We start from the raw sequence: 12,797 nt of genomic DNA on the forward strand, positions 1-12,797 counted from the left end.
CGGCGGCCTTCGCCGCTAGAAAGACATATATATATATATATTATAATTATATTATATTATATATATATTGTATATAGTATGTATATAAATAAAAAATATATTTAAATTACTTAAGATGTGGAGTGTTTATTTTTTATAATTGAAGATCAATGATTGCTATAGAAGGGTATAATGATCAATTTAATAAAAAATTAACGCCATTAGGATATATCTAACAGAAGGAGAGAGCATGCAATATTTTGAAAAATATAGAAAATTTTTTGCTTACTCTTTTTTAACATAAGAATTTTTAACTAAATTTTGAAAACACACGAAGATTTTATACAATTTATGCCAAAAACATTAACTAAGTAATAAAGGTAAAGTTGTTTTGTGATGCATGCTTTTGAAAGAGCAACAAACCGCCGACAAAAGTTTCATGTGTTTCCGAGGCAGTTCGAATTACCACATCAATTTTACTTTGCATATTCCACTCTACTTTGATGGAATAAAATTTTAGGTATAAGTATATATATTTAAATAAGTTACAAACATAAAATATGATTTTTTTTCTATATTTTCTTGGAAAAATTTTCCAAGGCAATAGCAAAAAGAAAACAAAATTGGGAGAGCAAATAATGATTAAAAACAGTTGAACCCATGGTTTTTAAAATCGGACGGGACTAGCTTGTTCAATCGATTTATTCAAGAATCGATCATAAGCTTGGTCTGATTTTAACTGACAAAGTATGGTTTGATTGAAATACACTCAAGCATATTTATTTTTACATAAAATAACCTCTTTGAAATTTTCTATCAAGAATATTCTATTCTATTATACATGTTTAAATTTATTATTTAAAAAATACCAATCATTTCCACTTATTTTAGTTTTTTTCTTTAAATAAAAATATTATACAGTTAAATTATGCATATGTATCGAATGTACAAGTACTATTTAATTAAATGTGAGAGTTAATAGCTACTTTTAATTGATAGAAATTTTGTTTACAAAAATCTCTTTGATATACTTACTCCTACACAAAATGCCCATATTCTTTTTGTTTTCCCTTTAATAATATTAGTTTATATATATATATATATATATTTTCTTCTCTTTAATTAATTAACTTAATATAATAAAGATTAAAATTATACATGAACTCTGTTTGGTTCGTGTGATTAGGAATAATAAAATTACTTATTATGCATAATCACATATTTGATTGATATTATTAAAGCTCGATATTAATAGAAAACTCGATCTTATTTATAAAGATTTATGGAATAATGAATTACAATTATTATAAACATATATTAAAAATATTTTTTCTTATTTGTCCTTCCACTCTCCCTACTCTCTCTCTCTCTCTCTTCCCATCTTTACTTCTCTCTCCTCTCTCCCTTTGTTTTTTTTCCATCTATTTCTTCTTCCAATGAACAATAACGAAATGACTCGTCTCAAACAAAACCTAGCGTTCTTCGTTTTTCTAAATGATTAAAAAGATTATAAAATTATAATAATTAGATAATAAAATATAATAAAAATATTAATTTATTTTTTTTGGGACTTTAAAAAATATTGGAGTTTTGATTAATTGTCAAATTAAATGTGTATTTAGAATTTATGTTTCTTATGAGTATAGAAAAAATTGAAATATTCCACTAATTAAATTAAATTTAATTTTAAAAACTTTATTTCAATAAATAATTTAGGATTTTTTTTTATAATCATAAACTTTTAAAAATAATATTCTTAATAGTCTTTTTACATACTCATATTTTATAATCCCTTCAACCAAATACTATATTATACTATCACATGAGATACCACATATATAGTATCTCAAACCAAACAATACATAATGAGGGTGGGATTACTTATCATTTAGTTTTTCATCCTGCCCAATCCCATCACGTCTAATCCTATCATATAAACCAAACGAGCCCATAGACCGAGCATGCTTGGATAGCTGGTACAGATTATTTATGTTTCCAAATATGATACAAAAATGTAAATGAAGCACATATATTTTTCGAAATAAAATCAGGTATGCATATACATCAGCAAATATAATTAGAAAATCAATTACCAATTTAGTTATTTTAGAAATAAATTTATCCATGGAAGATGGATTGGGTATGAATACATATCCTTCAAAGAGAAGGTGGGCGGTAACCGCAGAATGCAGAATGCACCATAAAATGGTAGTCTAGAAGTCTGAACACCCAAGATTAATTTAAGAAGATCTCCACACAAATAGTTGAAAACAAGTTTCTATACAGCCTAATGAATGCTCAATTTGGGTTTCCAGCTCAAACATAATAATATCTCACTACTAAAATCCATGTAATTTCCCAGCAACTCAACTGGTTCATCCACAATCAAATTTGCCAAAAGCTGGCAAATATGTAAACGAACTTGGAGACCAAGAGCAGCTCTTTTTCAACCAATATATTTTGTTTTCCAGGGTGGTCCCGGTTCCAAAAACTGATTTTAAAATCAGTAGCCAATGTTAGCCTAATCTCGCTTCTCGTTGTAGTACCTAACGGAGAAAAAGAGCAAGAAAGTTTTAGTGAGGTGTTTTTTCGAAACAGAAATATATACGATTTAGATGTAAATTATGACGAAATCTTGGTTTCTTATACCGAAGTAGTAGGAAAACAGATACTGACACAGCTTTCATACGTTAGATTCCAGAAACTCAAGAATAAAATTAGACCACAACAGCCTCACACATTACAATGATACTAATTCTATTGAAGGCTTTAAAGCACAAACTAATGATACTTTGTTTACTCAAGTTAATGGCTTCCGCGAATCTTGCGAGCACCTTTGCATGTATTATCCAAGTTACACCAAGATCCTAACCCAGCCTGCCTGAGTTCACTTTTTTGGGGACTTCAGAGTATTTGGATTCCACAGATACTAATAAGTTTCTAATGGTCATGACAAGTCTAAGTTGCAGCTATAGCTCTATTCTTCCATAAGCAAGCATGACATTGAAAAGAGTAGATTTTACCTTTTTCTCCACACTCAATGGACAATCAGGGTCATGGACAAGTAGACACTATTTCTACATAACAAATAAGATGCTGCAGATGAGGCACTAAACACTAATATAAGCATTAACATCAATCAATGGACTCCACCTCTGTCATTGTGGGGAAACTGCTCATTCTCAAATTAAGGAGTAATCCTTGCATCCCTAGAGCAGAAAGAAGCTATCTCATTATTCAGTCATGTTGAACATGATGTGGAGTAACTTTGTTTCTGACCAAAACCCAACCAGTGAAGTCATTAGAGGTTTTCACATTCTTGCCTGTTCATCTCTGATCAGGTTCCCTTTTTAGCTGGTCTAACACATGTATATCTCTATCTAGTACAAAGTTGATAGTAAGAAGGATGTATAGGGGATAATATTCACCAACTCTCAAGGATATATCCCCTGCCAGGCAAGATATGTACATTTGGCACAGAGATAATCTTCCACTTACTTCTTTTGCTACCTATGGAGGTCTTAATGCTAATCTTGCATTCAAACTATAACAATGTTGCCCAGACAACCATTAATCCAAGCATTGTTGTCCAGACAACCATTATATCCAAGCATTGTTATTTGGACAACCACTATGCAATGAACAACAGCACACCACCTAGGAGAAGTATTGTCATAAGTTTATTTCGGAAATACCTCTTCAGCAAATTTAATCAAAATGGTTGTCCTCGGTCTCTGTTGCCCATCCACAGGTACAAAATGAGCTGTTACAACAGCTGGAAAACCTGCATTATCCAAGACTCCCTTCAAAAAGGAAAAAATCAATCATTAGAGCCTCAAACCAACACAACTATCACTTAAAAAGCTCTTGGACGATGCAGGATGTACCTTCACAATTCCAGCAACAAATGCTCCGCAGTTGAAGGCACCCATATCTTTGGGTATTGAGATAAATCTACGGTATAAAATTCCCAAATCAGCAGATGCAAAGAAAACAGGAAAATAAATTGGCCTGTCACAACATGAAAAGGAACATGAATGTATAACCTGTTGACAAGAAGTTCCTTCTCACTGATCATGTACTCATCCTCGTGCTCAGTACCTTTTTCAAGTGAGTCAGCCACCTGATGTCAACATAATATAAAAACTATGGGCTTGTTAATCTTGACAAATTTGTTCATAATATCAAAGGCATAAGTGAGAAAAATCATGCAAGAAATAAGCTTTGAGGCTGACGGGCCTCTGTCCCAACCGCACCACATGTACAAGAAGGATCAAAAACCAACTGCAACTTGTATCATACATTGTCCAGTAACATGGTCAGGCCAATCAAGTATGATATGTCAAGAATTCCCTAATTTCTTCTATATACTTTTAATGCCTAAGAAGATCAACTGTATGTACAATCGCCAGTGAGGTATACAAGGAAGAGAACAATAAAACACAATGCAATAAATTGGAGCCTGGATCAGAAGGTGAATAGAGAAGGAACAGATCACTTGATAACTAATATCCACAGATTTAGGTTTAAAAAATTTATATAACTCGAGATGATGCATGCCATGCTCACAGAAAAAAGGCTAAAATTCTCCAGTTTAAGGTCAATTACCATGAGTAACTGTATCAAAGGAGTGCATTTTATGGCAATCCATGAAAACCTTGTGGATAACAGCAAAGGAGAAAACTATTCACCTGCTTATTTCTTCTCAAGCTCCCAAATATAAAAGATACAACATTTCAGCAAGTACGTAAATGGATCCCCACTTTCCATGGAACACACTACGGCCCCACATTCTGTTGCTGCAGTCAAGCATCACTTAGCATCTAATCCACAGGTCTCCTGATATACACCACTAATTTTTCCTATATTACACACTAGCAGTTTGGAGAGTCTGAAAACTGCACATCCAGCAACAATCAGCACTCCCAAGCTCATGACAGCCCACTATATGTGGAATTCAATTCAACACCAAAACTCCCTGTTGTGATCTGATGCAGACATTACCCATTTGCAGGTGTAAACCTTCTTATTCTCTGGCATAAACTTATCAACTTTACAGAGTTTGCCTTGGGTTTATCTATCTGTGATTAGGTGTGAAAATAGCGATCTCTATCTTCTATTTTGCACGCCTTCAAGTCACTCTTAGCAGCATTCTCGAGTGTAGAAGACTCCTAAGAACAAAAAATCACGGGCTCCTGATTCTTCCCTTTTTGACTTATGGGATTCATAACCCATTTTAGAATCATTGACAATTAGCAGGAGAAAATCACCTTGGTTGACTTCTCTACTTTGCAACTCAGGTACATAGCTGTATTACTCTTTATCTCTCCCCCTCCTTCGTCCTTTGACTTTCTTTCGTATCTCATATTTAGACAACAAGTGAATAAATTCTAGTAATCGCATTTCTAGAAGAATTTCGTTACATCTCTCATAAAATTTCACCTTTTTAACCTTTCCCTTCTTTTTGCACCACTTATATGTGGTGCATAGTATCATCTCTTTGTGTTATTAGAGGCTCTGGGCCCTCACTCCAACTAATCCACAAAGCAAGTAGTCATCCTGAAGACTAAATTTCCATCTCAGAAACCTTCAAGTCACTACAAACACTCGACTAGGTAAGCAATACTTATAACTCGGTCATGAATATAAAAGTGAGCATTAACGATGTGCCAGAAATACATCACGTAAAGAACTTCATAGTCAAAGATAATCCATCAAATCACCAACATACGTACTCAGCAGGATATTGCAATCAGATTTTAGATAAACACCATAAATTATATTACTTAAAGAGCCAACATTATCAAGTTTCTACTCAATTTATGGGGCTATAACATGAACTTGGTCAAACTGTAGCAGGACTATGTTACAGGTTTAGGTTGGACAAGTTTTGACTACTCTGGGTTCGAAGCTTACTCGTCTCTGTAAAGTATTCTAGCTAACAGAGATAACTTCTAAGCTTGTGAGATCTCAGCATCAGGTACCCATTTACATATCCATATAATCTATTCAGAATCAGTTTTTAACTTCATTGAACTTTAGTGTGATCAGAGATCTCATCTAGAGATAAACTTCCATTATAATAATACCTTATGATATGTTACATCAACATAAATCAGAAAACAGGCTTAAAGCCTCCTAGAGAACAGAAACTCGAGAGAAAATGACCTGGGTTGACAGTATACAAAGAAAATTTACCTAGAGTTTTAACATTTTCCTGTAGAATCAGATCCCAAATCTGTTTTATCTAGAATATTTTACAGGCAAATTTAGGGACAGGATTGTTTCTTGACTATCAACTTCTTAAACAATAATGCTCACTTGTAGCACCAGCTCCAGAATGATCGATCACTATGAGGATTCTGAAAAGCTTGGGGTTTAACATTGTGATTCAGTTTACAGATATCTCGCTCGTCAGTGAGACCAAGCTTTCACAAGAAATAATAAAAAATGATACTTTTTCACTGTGACTTTGGTATCCTCATGATCACGTGGTAAATCTTCCTCCGAAATACAAAAATGCCTAGGAAGGTGAAAAGCATTTCTTATGGATATTCTGGAAGCTTACCAAGATATAACAGAAATATCCATGAAAATAATTGTTAACAATGTATATGGTTGCTGCTAAACAAATAATTGTCCAGTCATAAGTTGTTTGTCGATAGAAATAAAAAGCATCTTTGTTAGAAGGAAATGAAACCAAAAATAGGAGAAAGAAGTACAAAAAGACTAAAGTGTATCACAACCTTTCCGAACAAGACCTTCCACACCGTGCTGTGTATGAAAGATAAAATACCCAATAGTCTTGTCTCCCTTCTGTTACCCTACAGCATCAAAAGAAGATCACCAGGTAGATGTGTCAATGTAATACATGATCGGGCACTTCAGAACTAGATTGCACTATCTGAGATACTCAAGAAGTGCAAGAATACATGTCAGCTCTTTTGGTTTGAAGATTTAAGTGGCATGCTTATGCTCATTACTCAAACAAATTAAATTACAATTATAGATAACTCTACAAAGAAATAAACTAATTTCTCATACAAGATACAGATATGGAAAATATTTCTTTCTTTCTAGATGGAACGCAAAAAGTTACTTGTTCCACCATTATATAAAAATTCATATCCCAATTGGAAGTTAATCCTTCTAGAAGCTTCCGTCTAATAACTCAGACAACTTCTATCACGAGTTATCAGAACTGCTTTCACTTGGATAAGGAAGAAAATGAAAAGAAGTGCTTGCGAAAATGCCTAGATCAAATCTATCAAGCATAAAGTATGGCAATTAGTGATCAATTCAGGATGAATCACATGTTGCAACAAAACTGACTTATTCCTGAACCAAAATGCATCTTTAATATTTTTTTATTTGCACGTGAAACTGCTGTACTCACAGATAATCTTGTCTACAAGAAAAATTGTTTTAACATATATGAAAAGTTGAGAGAAGAAAAAAGTGGGATTGACAACTGTTGCTCATGATGGCATTATAGTGCAATAGATATACAAAAGTTGCCCATTTCCTTGAAAGGAACCACTGACAACTTAAATATGTTAATGCTACCATAATGTCCCTACCTTCTCCCTGTGACAAAGAAGTTCCAGAACCCTAGCTCCAACAGCGTAGCCAGCATCCTCTAACCTGATCCAGATTCAAGAGCTTCATCAAGAATTCCATGTAAGACTAGACTTCAAATTAACCTCAGGCGCACATTCTTCTATAAAATTCAAGACAAATCTCATCTACGCTTTTAGCCTTAAAGCTCAGTTAGTGAAAAGAGATCTCAACTGTCATGTCTAAGATATTGACCATCAATAATCAGAAAAATAAATTCAAGTTTCCCAACTTTTCTGATATAACTAGATGGTTCCAGCTGAAAGGTTTCCTTTCCCAATTTCAGGTAATCCAAATTATATTTCCATCACCAGACCAGATTGATCATACTCAATGTTAGCATTTTTCAATTACAATTTATGTGACTCAGAGTTTTATCCTTTCACCTTCTTTCCAGCTCTGCTATGTTGTCGACTTGCGTCTGATTGTACTGAACAAGCTCGGAAAACAAGAATGCAAATGCACTCAAACTCACCTGCAACAAATCCTCAATCAATTCGATCAACACAGCACGTAATTTGTAAACTTTTGTGCAAAACCAATATTCCCAACTCAACCTCAAGTTGGCGTAATTCCATCAAATGATACTACTCAAGAACCCCTTGCAGCTTATATTCAATAAACTGACTGACTCTACCAAATATCAGGCAAAACCTTTACAGCTCCCCCAGAAAAAAAAAAAAAAAAAAAAATTGATTCAAAAAATATGAGACGGGTTCGTGAACTTTCGCCCATAGAAAATTTGATAAAAAACCCTCTACTCCAATTTCGAAAAGCAAATCAAGTCTGTAGGTGATTGAACGGCAAAGCCAAATGAAAAGATGGAAGTGAAGATCTGAATAATATGCAAAAATACCTCTTGTTTTCCTTTGCTGAGGGGTCTGTCGAGCACATTTGTGTATGGCTTGATTTTCCCAACTCCTATCATTCTCCCTACCCCTTCTCTCTCAAATCCAATTTCGGTGTTCGACTGAGTTCGAGTTGCGGTCTTCTGTCCGTGAATCTATACGAAAGTACTTCAACTAATTGTCTTGATTTCATTCTCTCTTTGTATTTTGAACTCACACTTTATGTATTCTATCGGCTAAATTTGCTTTACCCCCTCCTATTTCGCACATATAACATATACCACCCTTATATTTTGATGAAATGTACTTATTAAGCCCCACTGAATGATGTATCCAAGTTTTTGAAGTAGTATTAGGATGAATTTGGTCTAACTTTTGAAGAATTGATAACAAAGCAATTAATCTTTATTTAATTAATTTTTATTGATTTTGTGAAATTGATATTTGTCAAAAGCTCCCAATTTTAACTTTTATAAAACTCAAATTATTATGTTTCAACAATCCAAAAGTGATTATCATTGGGGTTGTCAAACGCCTCTCAAATACTAACAATAATTTTAAATGTAAGTTCTCTCACGTCCTTATCACCATAATTAAGTTTTTAAAGTGATTTTGAGATTATCAATTATAGAGCTAATCACATTATTTATTGGGGTAAAAAGAAAGAAAAAAAAAGGAAAAGATTTCAATCGCAACTTGTCTATAGTTTAATTTGCAACAATGTTATCTGATTTTATGGTTAGAATCGTAAAAAAATAAGTAGGTAAACCCTAAATCAGAAAGAAAAAAAAAATGTAGGTAAACCCTACATCAAAGGCAGTGCCTAGAGCAAAAAGAGCTGCCAAACGGACCTTCAAAAATGTTGTGTACATAAACAACATATGCATTTAATTAGATCGTTTAATTGTTTTTCTTGGATTGCATTAAAATGGACAAAATGTATAAAATTTCTATCTGTTTTAAAAAGTTTGTAAAAAATACCCTTCTATTTTGAGAATAGACTAAAAACCCTCTCCTATTTTGTTTTAGTCAACAAAAAATCCTCCATTCTGTTAAAAACTAATGGAAAGTGGAAGATACGCGCATCTGGTGTGTTTGGTAGTCATTTTCTGCGATTTAAGTCTATATATAATGACACTTTAGACTAAAATACCCCTTTATGACTCTATAATTATAAAGGGCTTTTTTACTTGTTTTGTCTTTTTTTTGCCATTTCTCCCCCTCAAAAAATAGGTATTAAATTTTTCGTATTAAGTTTAAATGAAAATATTAAAATAATTTAATTGATTTAATATTAAATATTAAATTAAATTATATTTAAATTCAAATAATTTTATAATTGTTAATTGTTAAATCTAAAATTATTTTTAATTAATTAAAATAATATTTAATTACAATAATTATTATTATAATTATTACTAATTAGCTAAAAAATATAAATATTATAATTATTTAATATATTCTTAATTAACTAAAATATATTTTAATTAATATAATTAAAATTAATTAAAAACTAAAAAAAAGGAACGCTTTCGCCCCTTTTACGCCGAAAACTTGTCCGGAAGAGTTTCCGACGACTAAAGGTACCATTCGAATCCTCCCTTCAAAACAAACATTTTCATACCTTAAATTTGAGTTTTCACCAATCAGAGAGACTGGGTTCATGCCACGACCGTCGAACATATTTTTCGTTGATTCATCTCCGTTCAGTCGAATTTTAATCTCAGACCACTACCATTAGACCCGTCTCTCCAAGACGATTCTAATGAGACCAGCCTCACTTAATTTGGTAAAAAATTTATGGAGATACGATGAATTTAATAAATTTTATCGCGGCAATTTCTTTTAATATATAATAATAATATATTTTTAAGATTTTAAATAATTTATTGAATTTAGACCTTTTATTTTTTAAAATCTAACGATTGAAATTAATTGATTAAATCTAACGATTGAAATTAATTGATTAAATCTAACGATCAATATTTGATCCAAAAAGATCCAATGGTCATTAAAATGAGAATAATATATATTAAGTAAGGTTTTACGGGTCATTTTCTACAAAATTAACACTGTTAGTTGGATTTAACGGAGAGGGGATGATTGAGCTGAGTTTTACAAAATACGGGGGAGCTTTTAGCCTATTATCATAACAAAAGGGCTTTTTTGCATACTTTTAAAACACAGAAAGATTTTATACATTTTTTTCCATTAAAAAGAATGAAACCAAGATACCAAAAGATACTACTAAGAAAGAAGTGAAAAACCTCATAATGGGACTAAAAAAAGAAAGAAGAGAAAAACCTCATAATGGAACTAAAAAAAGAAAGAAGAGATACCAAACAAGGGCTAAAATGCATTTTATCTCCCTGTATTTTGTTAAAATAGTTAAAACTTCCCATGTGTTTCGAAATAGGCTAAAATGCCACCCGTATTTTGTAAAACTCGGCAATTAATTTTAAAATAATAGAAAATACAATTTAACAAAATACACAATTAACATAATATATATATATATATATACATTTAAAAAAGTAGAAAATAAAAGAGCACCTCCTAAATGTGGCAGAGGCGGACAGAGAAGGAGGCGAAGTGAGGTGAACAGAGGGATAGAGAGAGAGAAGGAGAGATAAAAAAAAGAGAGGAAAGGAGTGGCTGGTGGTGGTGGGGCAGATGTGGGAGGGGGTGGCAACCTGAATGTCCTGGTACGACTTCCTCCAGCTGATATGCGATCTCAGTCCACTTGGACTCATCAACAATTCTCTGTGCCTTGGTTTTGCAGATAACCATCCAATCCTCTTTGTCCCTCTTCATACTTGGGTACTCAGTGTAGTACACTTGCACTGCTTGTTGTGCCATTATGAATGACCCATCCTTTTGGTACACTTTTTTGAAGTATACATGAAGAGAAAATTTCAATTTACGCCCCACAACTTACATTGTTTGCGATTTTGGTCCCATTATTTTACCCCTTACTACATTTAGTCCCATAAGTGTCAAAAAATTATAATTTACATCCCACTCACATTTTTTTTAGATTCTTGATGGAAGGAGCACGTGCAAAGCACGTATTCTTTTAACTTAACCAATGTTTTTTACTACAATAGTGTGAAAAATTACAATTTATGTCCCACAACTTATACTACAATGGGACCAAAATAGCAAATGGTGTAAGTTGTGGGACATAAGTTGTAATTTTTCACACTATTACAGTCAAACGTTGGTTAAGTTAATGGAGCATGTGCATCCTTCATCAAGAATCTAATGGCAAATGTGAGTGGAATATAAATTAAAATTTTTTGCACACTTATGGGACTAAAATGGTGAAGGGTAAAACAATGGGACCAAAATTACAAATAGTGTAAGTTATGGGACGTAAATTTTAATTTTTCCTTTACATCAACGAGGCGATAGCGTGGGTATACCTTCATGCCTCTTACTAGATCGACCCAACGGTACTTGGACGGAACAATGTGCAAGTTCGAAATAAGTGGGTATATCAATTGAATGATCTCTTCGATGGTACCGTAAAAGTCATTGTCCTCGTCTGTATACGATGAACTTTTGACATACACCCCACAGTTCATGGTTGACTTGCCGGCATTGTGATGTTCCATGTAGAAGTTGTACCCGTTCACAAAATAGCAAGGGACTGACCTCACTTATGCACTTGGATCCTAATAATGACACTTCAGGGGTACTGTAAAGAAAATAAACCAATTTTCTCAACAATGTATGCCTCGACAATTGATGCTCCACATATATTTTATTTTTCACCTTTTTCTTCAACTTATATAGAAACTTTTCAAATGGGTACATCCACCTATATTGCACTAGCCCCCTAAGCGAGCTTCATATGGCAGATGAACAATGAGGTGCTCTATTGAGTCGAAAAAAGCTAGAGGAAATATCTTCTCAAGGTTGCACAGTATGATGGCAACACTGTTTTCTAACTCATGTAACTTGGCGACATCAAGCATGGTCGATCATATGCTTTAGAATAATAGATTAACCTCCGTTAATGCACTGCATATATGCTCGGGAAGCATCTCACGAAGGTGGTCGAGATCAATTTCTACATGAATACATGACGGTCGTGGCTCTTCATGGCGTGCATCCGCAATTCCATCATGTCAACATAGCGGGCAAGGTTAGACGTGTAGCCATCAGGAATTTAAGGCCATGAATTCATTCACATATCCTCATCTTCTGCTCCTTCATCAAGGTATAGACTGCTTTAGGCATAATGTTCGGTCTACATTCATCTAACTCAAGCTACGGGTGGTTACAGATGATCTTCAAATCCTGACGTGTATTTAAATTATCCTTCGTCTTTCCCTTGATGTCTATGAC

The 12,797-nt window shown here is 33.3% G+C and overlaps 1 protein-coding gene across 1 annotated transcript; it reads right to left on the reverse strand.

The window, feature by feature from the left end:
* Nucleotides 1-2,056: 2,056 nt before the first annotated feature.
* Nucleotides 2,057-8,643, reverse strand: LOC105166367 (Transport protein particle (TRAPP) component). The gene is made up of 8 exons (XM_011085704.3): nt 8,453-8,643; nt 7,983-8,071; nt 7,560-7,623; nt 6,726-6,803; nt 4,026-4,102; nt 3,867-3,933; nt 3,675-3,782; nt 2,057-2,525 (listed from the first exon to the last, which is right to left on the reverse strand). The coding sequence occupies exons 1-8, from the start codon at nt 8,522-8,524 to the stop codon at nt 2,496-2,498; spliced, it is 585 nt and encodes a 194-aa protein (XP_011084006.1). The 5' UTR covers nt 8,525-8,643; the 3' UTR covers nt 2,057-2,495.
* Nucleotides 8,644-12,797: the final 4,154 nt, after the last annotated feature.

The sequence above is a fragment of the Sesamum indicum genome, linkage group LG7 (assembly GCF_026168435.1).
Source record: "Sesamum indicum cultivar Baizhima isolate 11 linkage group LG7, ASM2616843v1, whole genome shotgun sequence".
NCBI lineage: Eukaryota > Viridiplantae > Streptophyta > Magnoliopsida > Lamiales > Pedaliaceae > Sesamum > Sesamum indicum.